At 46.0% G+C, this 22,306-nt stretch overlaps 1 protein-coding gene across 3 annotated transcripts in view; it reads left to right on the top strand.

Moving 5' to 3' along the window:
* The window catches only part of RBBP8NL (RBBP8 N-terminal like), a 249,042-nt gene that overhangs the window by 111,068 nt on the left and 115,668 nt on the right, over positions 1–22,306 (top strand). For all 3 annotated transcript variants that reach the window (XM_069650751.1, XM_069650749.1, XM_069650748.1), the window contains exon 2: positions 20,042–20,187. In XM_069650751.1, coding sequence (XP_069506852.1) covers positions 20,127–20,187 — 61 coding nt within the window. In that variant the 5' untranslated portion in view covers positions 20,042–20,126. The remainder of the gene's footprint in view (positions 1–20,041; positions 20,188–22,306) is intronic.

Here is a 22,306-nt window from a genome sequence, read left to right as displayed (position 1 = left end):
TATGAGATGATGAGGCTGATGGACTAAGGAGAAACTGTGGAAACCTACATTACAGCTCTTAGGGGGTTGGCCAGAACATGTCAGATGAACATTTAAGAGATCAATTTTTGCTTGAGTGTTGGGATGGCAAAATAAGGGAGAGACTATGGGAAAATAGTGACCCTCCTCTAGGTAAAGTAATCAGAGTGGCTAAAGAAGTGGAGCACACCACCAAGTGTGTAAAGGCCCTCGAAAAGAAAGTACAACAGAATAAATTAGCTCAAGTCTCTAATGAAAGTGTGGCAGCCATTAAAAACGACAAACCTACAGTCACACCAAAAATCATTACCAATATGGCAAAACAATCGAAAGCACCTTCTCAAAGAAGTTACTATAGATGCGATGCAATAAGACATCTAGCCAACAATACGTCCAGCGAGGGAGGTGAAGTACACAAAATGCGAATGCAGGGGTCACCTAGCTAAGTGCTGCAGGTCCCATACCATCAACATGACAGACAACTGGTATGATCAAGCAGAAGAAGCAGCTTTCGCGGCAGGAGATGAAGAAAATGAGCACCTAAGTGCTCCTAAAAATTTAGTACAGATGATGATAGATTCCGGAGCGAAGTATACCTTGATGCCTAAGGACGTCTGGGAGAAAGAATTTCCTAGCAGTATACTAAAAGAAGTAGACATAAAGCCACGAACATATGGCAGTGCAAATATAAAGGTCCTGTGATGGTTCATGGCACAGTTTCAATTCAAAGGTAGATCTGCATCTGGAAAAGTGTATATCACTCAAAAAGGGAGCATTCCACTATTGAGCTGGCTACAACAAAAACGTTTGAGCATCCGGTTGAACCCAAATGAGGAAGAAAGTGTTCTCATATGTGAATGCGGAGGGACTGCACCCACAGCTTCAGTAACAAAAATGAATGCATAAATGGCTTTGTGCATAATATATGTTTGACTCAAGGCTCAAAAGCAGTAGTATATAAAATGAGAGCTATTCCTATGTCCCTTTGAGAACATGTTAAAAGTAATTAATTGAAACTGGAGCAGGAGGGAATAATTTAGAGAATCAAATCTTCAGAATGGGTGTCACGTTAGTAGTAGTTTCTAAATCAAATGGCAAACTAAGACTCTGCATCAATCTGAGGTTAGTGAATAGGTGTGTAATTCCAGATCACTATCCCCTTCCAAATATAGCAGAAAGCCTTTCAACTTTGGAAGAAGCACATGTATTTTCATCACTAGACCTCACATCGGCATACCACTAGATACATTTGCACAATGAATCTAAACAATTAACTGCTTTTATTACTCCGGAGTGTTTCTTTCAATTTGTGAGGATGCAATTTGGACTGGTGTCAGCAACGTCAGTGTTTCAGAGGATTATGCATCAGATATTCAAAGATGAAGAAGGAGTGATATGCTTCCAGGATGATGTGTTAGTCCTCAGTCCTGATCAAAGAACACATGATAAAAGAATGGAAAGTGTAATGACCATGCTGATTGAGAGGTCTCACACTTAGTCATGAAAAGTGCAAGTTCAACCAAGAAACAATTGAGTATCTTGGACACGGTGTATCAAGTAATGGAGTGAATGTCAAGAAGAAATTAGTGGATAACATGAGGAATGTAGTAGGGCCAAGTAGTAAAGAGCAACTGCGCTCGTTCTTTGGCATGGCTGAATTCTATGTGAAAGTTCATACAAAACTTTACAGATAAGACAATTCAAATGAGATCCTTATTGAAGAACAAGGCGCCGTTTGACTGGACTATGCAATGTGTATCAGAATTCGTAAACATTAAGACAGCACTAGAGAATACGCCTTGCCTACAGAACGTTATCTCTACTGATGCAATACAAGTGTGGGGGCAATTTTCACAGAAGTAAAAGAAAATTAAGTGTTTGTGTTCGCACTTGCTTCATGCCTGGTGGAGGGGACAGAATCAAACTATTCAACAATTGAAAAGGAGTTTCTAGCAATAAAATGGGCGATTGAAAAGTTTCGAACATTCCTGTGGGGCTCAACTTTCATGATCAGAACTGATCATAAACCATTGAAAGAAACACTGCAGATGGAGTGTCTTCAAGAGTTAGAAAATGGGCTGTGGCGCTCCAAGAATATCTCTTTGATGTTGAGTAGTTTCGAGGGAAGAGGAACATTCCTGCTGACTGTTTATCTCGACTGACCACCAATAAGGATGATGATGAAGATGAAAATAAACAGGATTGTGTGTTACTGGTGGAGCAGAATATTATTGCAAAGGATGAATGGGTAGAGTGTATTATGGTAATTGATGAAAATGTAAGAAAAGGGAAGACCGAGCTTGTGGAAAAAGGGATGATATCGAAGATTTTCGTGTATGGTTCTGATTTAGGAGGGATATTGATGGTGAAAAAGGAGTTGCATGTGAATGGAGAATTTGTAATTAGAGGGCACAGGATTATTCCACTCACAGGTGTGAGGCAGAGAATTGTACAATAAAGGCCCATGAAGGGCACCAAGGTATCATGAAAACTAGGCAAGTGGTTTACGTTGAGTCCTGGTGGCCTGGATGTGATTTGGAGGTGGAACGAGCTGTGCGGAATTGTGTTTCATGTTCATTGAGTGAGAAAAGTTTGGTGGCCGGAAAAAGCCCCATGACCATAGTTGCTGTCCCTAGTATGCCATGGGAGAAAGTTGGGATGGATATAACTGGCCCCAAATGGAGTAAAGGAGTGCAGAAGTACTTCATAGTTCTAATTGACATATTGTCAAAATGGGTAGAAGTAAAAATTACAAGAAGTATCACAACTAAAGATGTAATAGGATTTATGGAACTAGTGTTTAGGCGGGAAGGATATCCTTGCACACTCATCACAGACAATGGGGTCCAATTTAAATCCAAGGATATGTGTCAATATTTGGTGGAGAATGGTATTGCAAAAAAACACCTTGGGGGAGGTAAGAGGATTGTTAGCCCTATTCATAGCACATCCTCAAACAGTTTAGGCGAAGCCTTGAACAAGAAACATAATAGTGCTAAGGGGCTTATCTGTTCCCTTATCAGAATGAGTCCCGATGCCTAGAGTATCAATCAACAGCTACAAATCAGATTCCAAACGGATTTACAAAAATATATGTCATTTATTAATTATTGCTAAGCAAAGCTAAAAATGTGTTCACAATGTCAACACATATTAAAAGATTCAATGTCCAGATCTCTGGAAAAAGTGCAAGTACAAATAACACGCACCCCTAAAGGTTATGAGATAAACCGGCAGAGTGAACACCAAACAAAATGACAAAATAATAAATTGTGTGTAAACCAAGCGCAATCCAAATCTAAGATCACTCTGAAGTAGTGTTGTGCAAGTGCCAGCAAAATCAACTTATTTCTACACTACATTCATTCCAATTTCAATTCAAACATACTCATTCTCTCATCACATTCCCAACATGTTTATTTCTGATTGTGTGCTTGAACAGTGTAAAGAGAAATTCATCAGGGGTAGTCTGCCGTCTACCAAATCAATTGTAACCAAAGATAGTTATTTATCAGGGTACATTTCCTCTAGTTTCATCCACAATTAACTATTGCGAACACAGCATGTAGAGGCAAGCCAATGTTCATGTACATAGGCTTTACACAAAATGCATGCAATTAAGTCGTCCAAACTTTACAAGTCCTGTGAGTAGCCCAGATCATGGTGTAAATAAAGAATGCCCTGATTACTCATTCTCAACATGTAGAATTAAGTTAACATTAGACTGACCTAGTCATAAATACTGATCAGAGAAGTGGTGCACAATCCCTAAGTGGCAAGTGCACTACTATAATAGTCCAGTGACAATCATGACATCAGTTTCAAATTATTATCCACTCTGTGAGAGAGTGAACAAAACAACCACGATCTTACCACAATACATGCTAGCGATGGAAAGTGGGACAAACGGAATAGCTAGAATGTACGCTTTTAGGCATGTTAAACTAAGTGTATAACTCACCACTTACTCATAAGGGGAATGGACCGGAAGCTAGCTGATGTTCAGTCTCTGGGGTCTCACGATCCTTGGTCCTATGTGTTTAGAGTCAGTCACCAATCAAGTGGAACTAGCTGTCTTGGACTGTGGGAAACACAAGAAGACATAAGTGTCAACTATTTAATGGTGTGTTCAAATGCTCCTTGAGCACTTCTGGTTCTGTTAATTTGCTGAGCCTACCACTCCTAGTGCATATGGAAACACGAAGCTGGTCAGTGCAGTGCCTTCTGGTTTCGCACGATCGTATCATCTTGCGTTCTGTTGAGAAGTGAACGGAACGGGAATGGCCGCCCCGTAGTGTTCCTGGCTGGCGTTAACCGTAGATGGAGTTGCGGTACTAGGCCGTTGCCTGTGTGGTAAGGAGGCACAGATAGGCGGAGGTTGAGTTAGGTGGGAGAGCCCATAATACAAAAGATCCCCATTACATTAGCATGAACTTTCAGTTTTAATAATGATTTTCGGGAGACCGACTTACTTACGTAGCGCTAGTTTTAATAGTAACAATTCTTAATGGGCCATGGCTGGGTCGGGTCTACGAGAGTGTAGCCGGGTCGCGCCTGCGGGGGTAATAGGCTTTTTACTTTGTTGTGCTCACGAATGCAGGCTTCCGTGATCTCTGACAAGCAAAAAGGAGTTATAGCCTATTAGGAACGTGTCAAAGTGGAGGGAAAAGAAATTCTTACAGCTACGCGTAAAGCCGCCCAATTCTCCCTCTTACCAGAATAGCGTCGTCTGCCAGTGTCCTCTGTCAGTGCTCCCAGTTCCGTTGCTGAACCCGTAACGGAGTCACCTGATTTTTATATGCTATTGCGTGCGTGTCTCAACGCCGTGCGTGCCATATGATTGGAGCGCGGGTATTGCGAACGCATTACCTTTCGAATAGTGATGTTGTGTGTTATTGCGCCACCAATTCCATGCGCATCAAGTTGTTGTCTCCTTTTTGCAAGGTAAATGGATTAACACAAAGCAGTACAAGCTGAAACGTTGATCAAATTCAAGTGGCACATTGTGCTACGTGGCTTTCTTAGTTGGCTCCATTAGTTTTCTCTGTGTTAGACCTAAGAGAGTCTCATGTGTCTACATGTTCCATTCCATTTTTTCGTTTAGACCAGTGATAGAGCTCTTGGTTAAGAAAATGAGTTGTTGTTCTTTCCTCAGAAGAATCGTTCTATCTTTATTGATGCTCATGCTTGTTGTTAGTTTATAGATTACTGTCCATTTCAAATCTTCTAGTGAGTGTTGATGTTCCCCTCAAAGATCAACCATTGGTGCGTTTTTAGTCCGGTTTTTGAGGCAGCTTTTGTGTTCACCAATGCAGAGTTTCACTTTCCGGTCTGTCTTGCCAATGTACACTTTATTGCAGGGGCACCATACTGCATAAATTACCATGGTTGAGTTGCAATTTGTGTGTAGATTTTGTTTCCATTTTGATCGTAAACCTATGTCTACTTACGTACATTTTGAGGTATATTTGTAGTACACACACTGTCCACATGGATGATGTCCTTCAATTTTTGGAAGACCCCACTGTTGAGTCAAGCTCATTGTCTGTTGGGGTTTTAGTGTCACATCGTTCCTTGTAACTTGCTCTTTTAGGTTTTTGCTGCGTTTGAATGCAACTACAGGTCTTGGGACTGGTACATCTCCTTTTTCAAGAATTGGCCAATTCTTCAAAATAATGTTCTTAATGTCATTAGACCTGTTACTGAAGGTATTCACGAAGATTAGTTTTGGATCTTTTTTGGCTTCTGAGTGTCCTTTGTATTCCAATAAGGAATTGCGATTGTTGTTATTGGCGCGTTTGAGCACCTTCTTAACTACACTTTTTGGATAACCTCTTTGGAGTAGCTTGGATTCCATCTTGCCTGCTTCTTCTGTGAAGTCATTTTTCCTAGAACTATTTCTTTTGAGTCTCAGAAATCGGCCTAAAGGAAGATTGTCCCTTACGTGTTTTGGATGTGAGCTGCTATAATGTAGCAGAGAGTTCTTATCTGTCGGTTTGTTGTATGGTCTCAGAAAGATGCATTTTTTAATGGGGTCCACCGTGATCGTAATGTCCAAGAATTCAAGTTTGGTAGTGCTGAAGTTGGACGTGAACTTAAGGTACCTATCTTGAGTATTGATCCAAACAAGGAATTCTTCAAGTGCTATTGCTGGACCGTGCCATATTATGAGGATGTCATCAATGTACCTTCGCCAGGTGCGCACGTATTTCAAGAATGGATTAGACGTGTGCATAATTTTGCTGATTTCGAAAGCTTCCATGTACAGGTTGGCTACGCTTGGGGCTAAGGTAGCTCCCATAGAGAATTGCATTGACCATACCTTTATCTGCATTTACCACCCACAGGCCAATGGCGTGGCTGAAAGATTCAACAACTTCATTAAGGACTGTATAAAATGGGTGAGGGTGGATGGTGAAGACTGCGAGAGTGTGGTGAAAAGCAGAATTGAGGCACATGATTTTCACCATGTGGTGCGACAGATGTGTCACCCTTTGAGTTATGTAGAGGGAGGCGAGCGAATTGCAAATTGTACCCTGGAGGAAGAGGGCTAGGTGGTCATGAGACAGTGTGCTACAAGCGAAGTTGTGAGTTAGGGAGAGGCAATTGTCTAACAAGAGTAACTATGACAGAATGAAAGCTGTCAAAGATGATTGTTCGTGCCCAGGCGATGTGATGAGAGTGAAGTTACCTGCACCATTGAGAGACGGGACATTGAATTGGTCTAAACCATGTAAAGTTTAGAAAGTGTTTCACAATGCAGTGATGACTAAGGATGGTAGGACATGGAATATGAGTAGGTTGGTAAAGGTTGAGGAGCAGTGTGTTCCTCAGGTAACCGGTGTGTCTAGGTTGAAGGATGTAGAGGACACAGGAAGGAGGTCATTGAGGAAAAAAGAGAGTCCTAGGAAGTTCAAAGATTATGTGATGGGTCAATGGGTTTGAACATGTGGATCTGGTATGTGTGGAATGTTACATAGCCCTGGGGTATCCTTTGAATCCTTGAGGGCGGGAGGAGTGTAGTGTGCTTAATGATGCATGTGGATCTGGTATGTGTGCACATGAGTGGAATGTATGTGTTTGAGTGTGTTCTGGAATGGAACTGGAAGGGAGCAGAGATGGTTGAAAGAGATGGTGTGAGAATTCTGCACCAGCTGTAATGCTAATGGGCTTGATGCAAGAATCTTAATAAATACCTGTAACTGACACTGCTGCCTCCGTATCCTCACTTCAGTTATGTTAGTGGGTTCTTGTAGAGTGCACTATCACCGGTGGGTATCTTGGCGCTACCAGGTGAACAAAACTCTTAGAGGGCCATTGCATCTTCCACTTGGGCCACCTTAAATTGTTTATTGAACTGAGGAAGGTCTATGTCAAGGATGCCTAGTTCTGGTAGCCTAGGGAGTTCTGCCATCTCTGCATCACACTGTTACACTCTTACTTTGACCTTCAACTGAGCCTTTGGATACACATCCAGATGCCCATGAACACCTGTGACTGGGACCAGACTCCTGAGATTGACTTGCTCTGGAAATATCAGGTCTGCCAGAGTATGGTTTGTCTGCTTCCAGAGTCGAGCATGACACACACAGGCTTATCTTCCAGCATTATTGGTAAATGGTAGATATTCTTCATTTGGCCCTGAACCAGGATCTTGGCTTCCTCTGTGGTTTCGGCTGTCTGGTATTCTGGATCTAACCACCAATTCGCCTCAGAGTAATCCTTGTCATTTGGGGAACAATAATTTGTACCATTCTACTTTGTCATTGGTTTTGTGGGACAGGCATGTGCCCAGTTGTCAAAAGCACGAGACTAGATTAGGTCTTGGTCAGGTGTAACAGGAATGACCTTCTAGGGTTCCCACTGGTTCCAGACTTCCCAACCATATTTCCCGGTGCTGGTTTCTGGGTGTCGTTGCTCTTTGCAGATTTCACTGGAGTGGTTTTTGGAACCATGTTCCTGGGCCTGCTCTCAAGCGGTCGTCTCGGTCCTCCACCTGGTCTGATGTCTCTTCTGGTGTGTAGTGGTCCTGGCTCCCAGAAAGGTGGATAAGGTCCACTGGATCTCTATGGTTGTACCAGCTGTACCCCATATAGGCAGCTCCAACATGGATCTATGAAGTTGTATCCCGGGCCTTGGTAGCAAAATTGGCAGGGAGGCCATGAACTGTTTGAGGATTGAGGACTGGTTAATCTTTAACTTCCACCCCATTTATTTCTCAACCAGAAATTGATCTGGTAAGACATTTTCTGGGATCCCTCTTGGGGTTGTACATGGCTGTCGCTTAGATGTTGAGGTGGTATTCGAGTTCTCATCCCAACCTTTCAAGAATGTCATTCCTAAGGGTGGCAATGTCGTTCTGTCTGTCCACATTGAGGACTTAGTATGGCACCTGGAGTTGCCCCATGAGGAGGGAAGCAATGTAATGGGGCCAGATGGATTTCTCCCACCATCAGACCTCTGACATTCATTCAACATTCTGAAAGAATTCCACTGGTACCTCTCTTTCTCCATTATTTAGTGATGGGGAAACTATTGTACCAGAGTTCTACTCTATAAATATCTGAAGAGCGCTAATTGTCCAGTCACCAACTTGTTTAGGATGTTGGCTAATGTGGGCGTTCATTTTTCCACCCCAGCACCTTCTAAAGCTAGACTTCCTGAACCCATCTGCATGTTGGTGAAGACTGGTGGCCACTCCCCGAAGGCCTACAACATATAGGCAGGTATGAGTTCTTTCAGTCCCCTTTTGCCATTCTCCAGCGTGGGATCTTATATTCCAGTAGGACAGAGGGCCAGCGACCACAGTTAAGGTTGGTTCAGTCCCACTGGAGTCATCTGACCTCTGACTGTAGTTTTGTACTGAATATTTTGCATTCTAAATTGCTTTATTGGTCCTCACAGTTACAGAAAACGTCAGACTCCTATTCGGCGCTAAGTAGATTGGTACATGGACCCTCCACATTGGATCTGAAAGTGACCCCTAAAGATCCTGCCAGCATCAATTGTTGAGCCCTCACCCTCATGGTATGACTGGGATAGCCCTTGGGCTTTGGGTTAAGTGGTCTTAGTACAATCTGAAGGAAAGCTGCAGTCCAAAGTGGTGAGCCCTGTTTTTTCAAATATGGTCTAGGTGGGGGGTTATCCCTTGTCTTAGCCTGAGAGGGAGGTGCCCTCTGCCCTCAGCCTGCTCTTGGTATTCGGGTCTTCGGTTGGCAAACTAGTCTAAAACTTCTTGATCTCAATTCTGACTCCAAATGTCATGTAGGACTCCTGGGATCAAGAAGGATGCTAAGGCCCAGTATTTTCAGGCCATGATCTTTATTTGGGGACTATGGACAGGCAGAGACACTTGAATACAAAATTGCAACCTACAAACAATAAATACAAATAATATGGGGAGGGTTTTGTCCCACATAAATGTTTCCTCCACCGGGCTGTAAGTTTGGCCTGGACCAATGTTCGAGTCTGTACAGTTTCTAGGAGGTTGCTTCACCTCCCATTATCTGTTGTTGCAGCTGCCTTGGCACTAAGTCTTACAAGCAGATAGGTCTGGGGTACTGATCAGCAGGGAGAAGTAGAAACAGGTGCCTGAGCTGGGCTCTGTGTACCCTGGATCTCTTCCCCTTTTCCTCTCCGATCTGCCCATACCTCCCCTGTCCCTTTTTTGTTTTCTTCCAACCATCTGTTCCTGCTGAGCACTCAACCGGGCCCGTTGGAATCTCTTTACCCATCTCCACTTTCCTCCTGCCACCTCTGTACCACTTTCTTTCCCTGAGGTGGCTGGTTCTGTGTCACACCAGGTCTCTGAAGTCTACACATCCTTTTGGTTCCTGGGTGCTACCTCCTCCTCTGAACCACTTGGTATCACCTTGTGCTATCTATGTCAGGGTCATGATGTTAGCTCCCCTGCCTCCTCCTGAACATGTCCTCCTCTGGATCTCATACACCCATTTCACTTGTCTCTTTTTCTGTCCGTACATTTCCTGTTAGTCTCTTCCTTTGTGTCACCACTTTATGGCAGTTCTCACGTTTTAATGTCCCTCCTGAATCCTTGTTACTACCACCACCTTCTTCTGTCCTTTCCCCCTCCTGATGTTGCACCAACTCCTTCTGTTTACGTTCCACCTTTTAATTTTCCACCCCCTCCTGGTCCATCTTTTACTATCCCCGCTTCTGTCTGTCCACTCTATCCTCCTGATGTTGCCACCTTGTCCTTCTGTCTACTTCCAGGTCCAGACATGACTTCCTCCTCCTCTCCACTGCCACCACCTCTTCATCTTATTCTATCTCTCCAGCTTCTGCTACATCCACTACTCGCCAGCCTTCTCCAAAGACAAGCTTCCAGCTCCTGTAATACACACTCGGCAACTGGGGTTGGTTGCGATTACACTGTGTTCCCTCCTCGCCATGAATAGCTCATACTCTGAATGTCCGCACATAAGTGTTGATTGAGTGGGAGTAGGGATTGGCCAACTTCACTGAGGGCATCTGGGAATGTTTCAGGCTCAGGAGTTTAGATATCTGGCCTATCTGCCATCATGGGTTTTAGATTTGCTTTTCTGACCTTTGCTTGTGTTGGGATGGAAATGAGTTTTTCCCACCCCTATGCTCTTTAGAGTGAGGCAAATAGCCACGCGATGAACAAGGAGGGAGAAGGTTGTGCTATGGCACCCAGCACAAACACAATATTGGGGAAATAATAGATACATAATCGTAGGAGACGCCTGTCTTCCATGACTCTAGACCTGGCCCCTTTCTCACTGAGGAGGGTTGACTAGCCAAAACACGTGTCTGGGGTTGCTGTTGCTACTCCTGTCCAGAGGAGATTTGCCTAGCATTTTGGTGCTGGACTGCCCTTGTGAGTGGGACAAAGACTGACAGGCAAATGGATATTTCTCCTCTGTGAAGGATGCATTGAGCTCAAACGTGGTTTTAGACCCTCCTGATTGGAAGAAATTCCATAGAACAGGGTATTTGGGCCATATTTGTTCTCAGTAGAGGGGCTCCCACACTCTTTTGTAACATGGTCCCAAAAGGTGTTGGCTATCCTTGCCAATTTTTGTAACCTTTAGAAAATGAGAATATATTAAAGGGTTTTGAGGGCACAGAAAAGGCCAATGGTATAGGGATGGAAATGGATCTACCAGGATGTATGCTTTTGTGATTTCTATACATTGTAGAACCCAAAGACTGTATTTCTAGTTTGCTGCATGCTATATCAGAGAAAACATTGCACATTACATAGTTTATTTCCCCCATTAAAAAAGAAAAAACTCGTTTGGTGATAAACATTGGTATTTTTCATGTACAAATGGCAAGTGACTAACATTTGTCAGTATAGAATGTTACTAAATCATTCACAAGGAAAATATTAAGGCAGAAATCTGTGGAAGAAAGATGTGAATTTTAATACATGAATATAATTCTTTGCAATGTGGATTTCATTTGAAAAATGCCTTGTTTTCTGGCACAGACTACTTTAAAAAAAACTTTTAAGGATCTCAAACCCGAAAGCAACAGTCCTTCAGCCCCATCACTTGGTCGTGTGTGTCTATGAATGCATCAGGGAAGTGAAGCCGAATATTCCAGCACTGCATTCTGAAAAATCACAAAAAAGCTTAGCATTCATCCCTGTGTGCTAACAATGCACCTAGGATATGTCCTCATGCCTCAGTGCTGCATGTCCACGACCTTTCATGAGGCTTTGATTCCCATGCCCTGCCCTGTGCATCCAACCATGCCACAGAGACCCCCACCCTCATATTGCAGCCCAACATGGTCAGCAATTCCCCCAGAGAGCTCCAGCTGATATCCAGCAATGTGCCCAGCACCCCCGAGTTGCAGAGCCCCCCAAATCCTTGCGCTGCATGAACAACAATGCCCCGGTCACATTAAGCCCATACCCTTCTACTGTAACCTTAACCATGCCCAGAGGTCTGAAGCCCACACCCTTTCACTCTGAATTGAACAATGTCTCAGATCCCTTGGTGCCAGACCCGGCTTTGTGTGTCTGACAGATCACCAGTGACACCGATAACACAGCTCTGAGTTTTGACAGACCTTCAGAAATATCAGATGCCATACTTGACCCCTGCATGGCCATTGTAGCCACAGAAGTCTGAGCCCAGCCCTGCATGTCTGGTCCGCCCCGGAGATTATGATTGAGCACCTAAGCCCTGGCCTAGAGATACAAGGCCCTATTATAAAACACAGCATGTCCTGCAATGCCTGTGACAGGGTCACACACATGACCTTGTCAGAGGAGCCCAGGAACCCTCCACCTGGGATAGGTTTCCTACGAGGGCCTAACCCAGAGGTTGTGCGTGTGAGCTGTGAGGCACCCTTTTCTCTGGCTCCCTGATGTGTGTGGAGCAGTGTATGTGCACTGGTACCTCTTTCACTGTCCCCATGCCTAATAGCCTCTGTAGCCTCTGGAATTATGCAGACCCACAAGAGGGCTAAATGAGCGTGCAGGGGGTGACAGAGGAATTGGAGGAGAGTACTGGCATGTTGAGAGACAGTAAAGATAAGGTTTTGAGATTGAGGCAGTGGTACCAATTTAGCTGTATGTGCGTGAGTGAGAGTTAGAGTTAGGGGAGGAGTAAGATCAACTCCCGATACAAAAACCCAATACCTGGAATCTTCCTCTCTGACAACCACAACACAAGGTATACAGCGGGTAGTAGGATACCGAGGGGCACAGAGGAGGGGTACTGCTGTACAGGATGGTGGGGACCAGAGGGGCAGATGGCATCTAGCGAGTCAGGTATCCTAGGGGAAATGTGATGGCCTAGCTGTTGAGGAAGTGAGTCTTGAGTTCTTTTCTGAATTGTAAGAACATGGGAGCGATTCTGATGCTGACCCAGAGGAGGTTCCGTAGTCTTGGGGCGTAGACATTTTTTTTTTCTGGTGCTTTCCTTTTTGCCACCTGCGGATTTCAAGTTTGCACGTGTCCTGGCTTCTGGTAGAGTGCTGTCTGCCGAAGAAGCTGAGTTGCTCTGAGAGGTAGCTGGGTGACTTGGGGGCGACTTCCTTATAGATGATGCAGCAAGACTTGGAGGTGATTCTTGCATGCAGTGGGAGCCAATGAAGGCCGATGTGGGTTGGGGTGATGTGGTTGTATCTGCGTAGACCCTTGATGCGGCATGCAGCTGCATGTAGGACACTTCTCAGGGGCACAAGGGAGTACAACAGGAGGTATCCGAGGAGGGCATTGCCACAATCCAGGTGGGATATGATCAGTGCTTGAACAGTGGATCTAAAGCTGTCCGGACGCAGAAAGGGCTTGACTTTCCACAAGAGGGAGATCTGATGCCAAGCTGTCTGATGTTTAATAGCTATGTCTGCCTTGAAGGAGAAGTGTGTCTCAATATTGAACCCAAGGGACTTGGCACAGGAAGTGAGATCAGGTGTGAAACCCTCAGGGTTCATGGTTGATGGCCAGGTCTCTATGTTTGGGTGTTCAGTGTTTTTTAGTGAGGAGTAGGAATTCGGTCTTATATTAATAATAATAATAATTATTATTATTATTGTTCTTTTGAGCTTCAAGTATGACCTGGACATCCAAGACTGGTTCAGCGATAGGAAGGTTTTGAGCCTTTCGAAGTCCTTAATGGAGTCACTCATGAGCTATAGCTGCGTGTCGTCAGGGGCTTGGAGGGGTTCACATTTAAAAACTATATATATTTTAAGTGATTTTTCAAAGTAATTACCATTCTCGAATGTCCAGGGGAAGAGAATTTCATGTAAGTGGAGCAAGAAGAGAAAAAGGGTGAAAGCGAGAGGTAGCACAGAGAGGGTGCAGAGCCAAAAGGTTAGTCGAGGAGGCAGAGCGGAGATTACAAGAAGGCTTCTAGAGTTGGATAGAGGAGGATAGATACAGTGGTTCCTTACCGTGGATAGAATTGTGAACCAGGGAAGGAAATGTATATCTGGCCCTGTTTTGCATCGTCAGCCATCCAGCCTGGTGATGGTACGAGGAAGCAGGTGTGAAGTGAGGGAGTTTGTTCAAAGAGAGTCCTGGTAGCAAAGTTAATGATCTTGTTGAGAGAACAGAAAGCATAGTTGGGGAGACCAAAGAGGATGCTGGCACAGTAGCCCATTTTAGAGAAGAAAGGAGTGGTTAAGAGATGCTTGGCTGTGTTGACAGGGTGGAAGGTGCCTAATTTTCCTAATATTTAGGAGGTTGAGGTGAGCTGCTGTTCCAGTTTTGGAGATGAAGTAGACGAGGTGTGGGAAGCTGAGGTTTCTAGCTGAAGAAGAGTAGGGGAGAGTGTCAGGTGGGCATTGGATTGGCAAAGCAAAAACAAAGAGGTGATGGCTGGAAGGTTTAGAATGAAACTTAACCTCTGGCATTTCTCTGGGCAACCCTCCAGACCATCGTTCTTCGCCTGCCAACCATTACAGAAGGGGAAAGACCATATGCAAATCAGGCTTGGCCCCACCCCAAAAGAGGCAGTCCAGCCCGAACTGCTAGGTCACATCCCTTCTGCACGAGACCACAAGCATCCCCAAACATGTTTCGGCCTTGTTGGGCCTCATCAGTGAGGAGTAGCTTGGGTCTCTAGGCCCAGAAGCCACGGGACCCACGTCTGGGCATACCATTCCCACTCGGGGTGACAAAGCAAAAACAAAGAGGTAATGGCTGGAAGGTGTAGAATGAATCTTAACCACTGGCATTGCTCTGGGCAACCCTCCAGACCATCGGTCTTCGCCTGCCAAGCCATTACAGAAGGGGAAAGACCATATGCAAATCAGGCTTGGCCCCACCCCAAAAGGGGCAGTCCAGCCCGAACTGCTAGGTCACATCCCTTCTGCACGAGACCACAAGCATCCCCAAACATGTTTCGGCCTAGTTGGGCCTTATCAGTGAGGAGTAGCTTGGGTCTCTAGGTCCAGCAGGCACGGGACCCACGTCTGGGCATACCTGTCCCACTCCGGGTGACAAAGAAAAAACAAAGAGGTGATGGCTGGAAGGTTTAGAATGAATCTTAACCACTGGCATTGCTCTGGGAATTGGATTGGCAGAGGAAGAGATGAGCGAGAGCTTTTGGCAGGGAAGAAGATCACCTCTGTTTAATACACTGTATCTAAGTGGGGCTTTTTGTGTAGTGCACATCTAACAGAATCACTCTTATGTGATCCCAGTTGTGCAGCCAAAGGAAACATGACCAATTTAAGTAGTGTGATTGGCCCAAGATTACATAGATTGGTGAAGTGTGGAAGCCAGGCATTCTGGTTGTACGGTTTGCAATTTTGCAGTTTTCGGAGCACACATGCTCCCAGTGCATCTTGAGTTTTGAACCAAAATACAATTCCTGGCAAGAGAAAAACAAAGTACTATGTGCAAGTAGATGATTGCATGCAATTATGTTATCCACCACAGGATGGCAGGGTTGCTTTAATTTAACTTGTGTATGTAACAGAGGATGACGCGATGCTTGGCTCGACCTCTGTTGGGCACTTCTTTCACAAAGGCACACAACTGGAGCCAGGGCGTTGGCTCTTCCAGGCTCCAGCTGGCTAAGCCCCCTCTCTAATTAATAGGTGCATTTGCCACTTACGATGCCCGCATAGTGTTGCTCTCCCTACCCTATTGTGCCCTCTGCAGGTCCCAATGTACACTTGCCTGGACCCCTTTTGCAATCTCGGGTATCATATCACTTTCGGCATGCAAAGAAACAGGATTCTGTGACTTGTGTGACCTTGCAGCCTCTTTGTGTAGAAAACCCAAAAATGAAGTTACCATTTTTGTCAGTGGACTCTAGCGTGTTGGAGGGCCAGCAAAAGGGTTCAATGCCATTTTGCAGACAGGAGTTTTTCAATGGAATTTTTACTGACTAAATTCCATTGAAAAACTCCAGTCGATGTAACAACAGAATACCCAGCAAAAGTAGTCCTGCACCTGGCCTCCAGTCCCCATCAGGACCGGACCAATGCCTTCACTGCAGAAGGATATAGATGCCAGGAACCGCTAGTGCGATTGACTTAAGGTTCGAAATAGGGAACCATTTTGCATCAGTAGGGTGTTCAGAGAATGACCCCATTCTGCACTTATTCTTCTGATAAAGCATGTATATTCCTTGCCTCTGAGATGTAAAGGGTCCCCCATAACCACATGGAATACAAATGTTTTCAATGTATTTCTGCTGAAAATGCTAGAATCTTACGACTATCACTATTGTTTCATTTTTCTTTGGCAAGACCTTGAATCATGTATCCCCTGTGTGCCTAGTTAACCGTGCAGACATTTTCTTGCGCACACCCCTAAAGAGAAATTGACCACAGTTGGATCATGTTACAATGGTGCACTTCCAGAAGGGCCAACCAACAAGTTGTGGCCTACACAAGGGAGTAACTTTGCTGAAAATGTTGGAAGGGACATGACATCTAAATGAAAGGGGCCCCCTGCCAAATGAGAAGAACAAAATGGTGTGCCACAAATGTTGGGGAGGGGGACAAACACTCCTATACCCCCCTTAAAAATATGCCCAAGGGCTTACACTTTGGTCCAGGGGAGTACATTCAGGGTACAGGAGCCTGTGACCATCCACCCGTTCTCTCTCCCTCTACCCTGCTAGCCTGTCTCTCTGCTCTATCCCTCTCCCCCTCCATTTCCACACAGCTTGCTGACTGGCCGCCGGGTGTACTTCAGAGTCTCACAGTCCTCTCGCACTTGCCTCCAGGCCTGCACTTGCCTCATCACTACTGCACTTGGTCAATGACCCATGAGAGTGGCATCTCTCAGCACTTACCCCAGTTTCTTACTGACTGGGTGCATTTGGACTCTCCCCCCCTGCACTTGTTCCCCCTCCCTCTCCTGTACCGTCTGTGCACTTGCACGATTTGAACGTACCATGCCGTTGATGATTGCCAATTTACCTTCCCTGTCTCCCCTCTTTGCATGATGGCACCTAAATGTGCTTGGAAAAACTGCAGAATTATTGTCAGACCTATGTGCTGTTATCTACACTGTTAACTGTATTATATGCACTTACTCTGCCTGTGCAGACTTGTATCGTTCAGAAATTCAAAGTCTCTGAATTACTGTTGTTTTTTCCCCTTGTTCCCCTTGTTCCCTCCCTCCTTGAGCGCTTTGAAACACTTGCCTTGTGTATAGGCACTTTAAAAAGAAACATTACCATATCAGGAGCTCTCAAACACCATGCGCAAGAGACCTGCCCCACCCTATCCCCCGGCCAAGCATGTCTGACAATGTTCCAGTGACCTCAGCACCCATACCCCAGACCTGCATTTCCAACAACACCCAGAAAATTTGAATCTGGTACCCCAGTCTTGCACATATAGAACCTCACAGATGTCAACCCAGAATTGTGTGTGCAACAGCATCGCAGGTACATGGAGGCTGAATACCACAACCCACCCTTGCCTCGACCCCCCCCCCACACACACATTCCTATGCATCCAATGTACCATGTCACAAGCCAAGCAGGACTGTTATTGTTATTTTCTCCTACCCCACCCCCCCCTCTTTGTCTTGTGGCGCCTGGAAACACGTTCTGCTGTATAGGCGCCATACACATGTTCAATAAATAAGTAAATGCCTCCCAGCTCTGGTCACTGTTATAATAGCAATACTCTGCCCTTTAAAGGCCCAGAGAGCTCTACAAATTCACAATGAAGTGTACAAGCAGTCCAGGTCACAGAACTAGGACTTCTAAATATTCAGCCGTTGAATTGAAGCTCAGAACTTGAACTGGCCAGAAACATAGCACAGTAAGGCCCTCCTAAATGCAGCCATATAAAAGGACCTCAGAACATGGGTAGGGGTGTGGGAAGGAGACTTTGTTGTTTTGATGTGATAGGTCTCTTCACGCCTTGCTATGGATCTGAATGATGTGTTTATGCCTTTCATGTTTTGTCTTGTCTTTTTGATGCCTGGTTTTGCCTTCTTATGCTTGCAGTATTGTGCCCTTCACTAACCTGCTCATAATTCCACTTTCTACCTTATACTATACTGCTGCTCCCAGGTGCCCCACTGCAAGTCTGCCTCTAGCTACCCCACTGTGTTGCTGCCCACAGAGATTTACTCCCATCATCCCCACTGTAGCTTTGCTCCCATGTGTTGAACTGTAATTGTACCCCACTTTGATTTTGCTCCTGGGTGTCATGCCGCCATTTTGCCCCATGTGATTTCGCTCCCAGTTCCTACACTCTGATGCTGCTCCAAGTAGTTCTTATGGGGATTTTACCCTTGAGCGACTTCCCTCTGCGCTTGACTTGGACCCTCCGCTGCCTGCTCCTGTACGTCTTCCCCCGTGTTTGTCCAGTGTGCTGGTGGCCCTGGCACTGCACAGTGCACACTGTCTGCTGCTAGAGGCGTCAGCCTATGCCAGGGTGCTGCAGGATGTCACTGCACAATTATTCCACCAGAGGCGCAGAGCTGATAGGGCGTCAGCACAGTCACACCGGATGAGTACTCCAAAGTTCTGTCAGAGCCTCCACTGACTGCTCCGTGCACTAACATACTGAAGTTTAGTGTCGAATACATGCACCAATTCTACCACTCACACATGACAATTGAACACCCGTCCCAAAAGGCACCCAACTTCAGAACACTACACCTATCCATCAACATATATATACATATATAACAGTCCCGACCACACCTCCTCCCCAACAGGCACACGACACCCCTCCTGATAAGTGCCCTTGACACGACGCTATGCAAATAGCAGCATAGTTCAGTATACAATCCACTTACAAAAAATATCATAACATGAGTGCTGACCTCAAGAGCAACAAAAACATGAGTGGATTTCAAACACTCCTTCCTATTTTTTAGACCAACACGGCCAGTAAATAAAATTAAAGGTCGGGCAGCAGGGGGAGCTATTGCATCAAACACAATCTTTCAACATGACATGTTGCTTCTAGTGTGTTTTCTCTTTTAATAAACATTGAATATAAATGCTTAAAAATGAAGAATGTCTTTCTGTGCATTACATACATTGCTGTGAGGGCCTGTGTCTAGCCCTCAAGAGCTAAATCCAGTCCATGAATTTAGGATAGCCAGACAAAATATGCTTGAAAACATTGACTCTAGGTGAGAGTTGTTTGTTTAGTGTTTATCATGAAAACCTGGCTGGTGGAGTTGGAGGACCGGAGTCGGGTGCTCTAATACAAGGCGTCTTGTCATTTTGAAAGAGGAGTTTGCAAAGGTGGGCGGGTAACCTGAGGTAGATGGGCATAAGGGTGGCGGGCGTACAGGTGAAAACTTCATTTTGCATAGGGAAGCAAATGAGTTGGGACCTGTGCATGACTTATGGCCTCATTACAGGGACGGCGCCGGCGGTAACCATGGCGCTTTTAGCGCCATGGTTGCCGCCGGTATTTTACCGAGTCCACCATGGTGAATGGCGGAATTACCGCCCTATTCCAAGGCGTGTGGGGGCGGAAATTCCCCATTCACCATGGCACTTCCCAATTTCCATTTTTGCCACCATAGGGCTCAATGGGAACGGGGAAAGCGGTAATTACGGTACCGCAAATTGCGGTACCGTAATTATCTCCAAGGTCCCTTTGCGGATCCGTTAAGGTAGGGTCCCACAAAGGGACCTCGTAGTAAGGCGGTAAGGGTTTACCGGCACTGGTACCCTTACCGGTACCGGTAAACCCTTACCGCCATCCGTGTAATGAGGCCCTTAGTGTACATATATGTCAAGAGTACTACACACCGCTAATACCAACATTTAGCCCATGAATGTGCTCTCAGATGAATAGATTGTCCAGGATCACACAATCAGGTCGAAAAATTGGATTTAGAGTTGGATTCAAACCAACTTTCCTGGTCCGCAGCCAGACATTACAGCATCTTCTCGCAATAATAAGTGGTGGTGCGTGTATGTGTGCGCTCTTGAGCCTGTGTGTGTACAAGCACAATCTCCTATTAAGAGACTTATGCGCGTTCTTGCGCCAGCAGATACACGGGGCACACAATTAGGCGCGCATGTACAAGGAGAATGCTTGCATTGCTAACTGGAGCATGTTTTTGTTTCAGGCCTGGCTTAAGTAGCGAATGTTTGACGCAGCAGCCACGGCGGTCCGAGGGGGCGAGCCTCTGGCCCGGACACAGAGAGGTGGCCATGGAGAGCTTCACGGAGGCCTGGAATAAACTCAAGGACCTTCACGAAAAAGAAGTTGTAGGTGAGAGTCGCCAGTATGTGTTTCACTGTCACTGATTGGGACTAGCACCCTGTCACAGGTGGCCGTGGGGACACCGCTGACTCCAGAGATGGTTTAAGGGCCTTTATTGCGCAATGTTCACCACCTCCCTATCCCAGGCGTCCCTTTCCCAGATGTGGGCAACTAGCGATTGGCAGCCCCCCCCCCTTGCCTGGAATGCTTACTATGCTGAGGGCCTAAAGCCGTAGCCTGATCGCTCTCCCTCCGGGATCCTCTAGGTGTAATCTATATCCCAATCTCTCATGGATGCCTGGACCACATAATGGGAAAGGGAGCCTTCCAACTGCTCTGGTCTCGCCCAGTCTTCCTCACACTCCTATTGCTGACCCTGATGTCATTTCCTTCCTCTCCCTTCCTGTCACTCTTTCGCTTCCTTACTCTCCCTCTCTCTCTCTCTCTCCCTCTCTCTCTCTCTCTCCCTCTCTCTCTCTCTCTCTCTCCCGCCCGCTCTCTCTCTCTCTCTGTCTCTCTCGCTCTCTCTCTCTGTCTCTCTCTCGCTCTCTCTCTCTCTCTCTCTCTCCCACTCTCCCACTCTCTCTCACTCCCACTCTCTCTCTCCCTCTCTCTCTCTCGCTCTCTCTCTCCCACTCTCTCTCTCTCTCTCTCTCTGTCTCTCTCTCTCTCTGTCTCTCTCTCGCTCTCTCTCTCGCCCTCTCTCTCTCTCTCCCACTCTCTCTGTCTCTCTCTCTCTCTCTCCCACTCTCTCTCTCCCACTCTCTCTCTCCCTCTCTCTCTCTGTCTCTCTCTCTCTCTCTCTCCCTCTCTCTCGCTCTGGCTCTCTCTCTCTCTCTCTCTCTCTCTCCTATTCTACCCATCTGTTGTTCACACGTCTCCCAGCTACTCTTCTTGTATCTCTCGCTCTCTCCCTCTGATAGTCTCTCGCTACTTCACTCCACCACTCTCCTCTTTCCTCTACTCTACTATACACACTACTACCCTCTACTCTCCATTCTTACATTCAGACTCCCATCTTTCACTCTCCCAGTCACCATTCTGACTCACTCTCAGTCACCTACACCTACACTCATCCACTCTCCTCATTCACCAGACGTGCACTCTCACACCCAAATACCACTCTCTCTCATCAACCAATATCTCGCCGTTAACATGATCTCGCTTAGTCAACTTCATGCCTCACTCCACCAGCCTTCCACCTCCTGGTCTCTTTGTCCACTTTCTCGCCGCTTGACCTCACCCGAACAACCCATACTTCCGTCTTCGGGTCGGTCTCTTATATAAGACTTCCTGTTCTGTTCTGTTACGTAACCCCCTGTCATTCGATACTGTGTCCACCTCGTTTCTCGGGCCACTCAATTAATGGCTTCTCCCTCAAGGCCAGGTTTCCCAAAAGAGAGGCAACAAAGAGTCCTTTTCACCCCACCCCTTTTAACACACTGACCGCCCGCCAGTGTCTCTTGCTGGCAGTTTGGAAGAAGCATGTTGGCCCCCCAAGTTCACCTCTTGGGGTGACAAAGCTTTTTCTCTGCCAGTGCAGATTGGGTATCTCTCTCTCTCTCTCTCTCTCTCTCTCTCTCTCTCTCTCTCTCTCTCTCTCTCTATTTCTCTCTCTCTCTCTCTCCCTATCTCCCTCCTCTCTCTCTCTCTCTCTCTCCCTCCCTCCCTCCCTCCTCTCTCCTTCCCCCTCTCTCTCATTCTCTCTCTCTCTCTCTCTCATATGGGCCTGGAATTTCGCTGGTCACTGCAATGGATGCGGGATCCCATAGCTCTGAAAAAGAAAAGAGAACATGGGCCAGAAGAGGGCAAAGTAGGCTTGTGGTGGTTTAGAGTGGTATCCCCCTACTTGCAACCGTGCACATGAGGGTAGGACAGAGACTGGGGCCCTCCCAATCCCTTTATGCTGCTTCTAGGACAGGACTGGCTCTGCCACCCACCCTGGCAGGCCTCCTGCTCCAGGTTGAGAGGGGTACCTATCTCCCTTGTCATGGCCACCTCTCCTCAATGGAGCTTTCATCCATTTCAGAGTGTATTGAGCTTTTGAAAAAATACCCAGATGAAAGTACATGTTCGAATAAGAATGTAGTGTATATAAGGGAGTCCAACCATAACTACATCTTACTGT

Source organism: Ambystoma mexicanum, chromosome 3p (genome assembly GCF_040938575.1).
Source record: "Ambystoma mexicanum isolate Mex_15411 chromosome 3p, UKY_AmexF1_1, whole genome shotgun sequence".
Classification (NCBI taxonomy): domain Eukaryota; kingdom Metazoa; phylum Chordata; class Amphibia; order Caudata; family Ambystomatidae; genus Ambystoma; species Ambystoma mexicanum.
The sequence above is the reverse complement of the archived record's forward strand: the minus strand, read 5'-3'. Positions and strand labels throughout refer to the sequence as shown.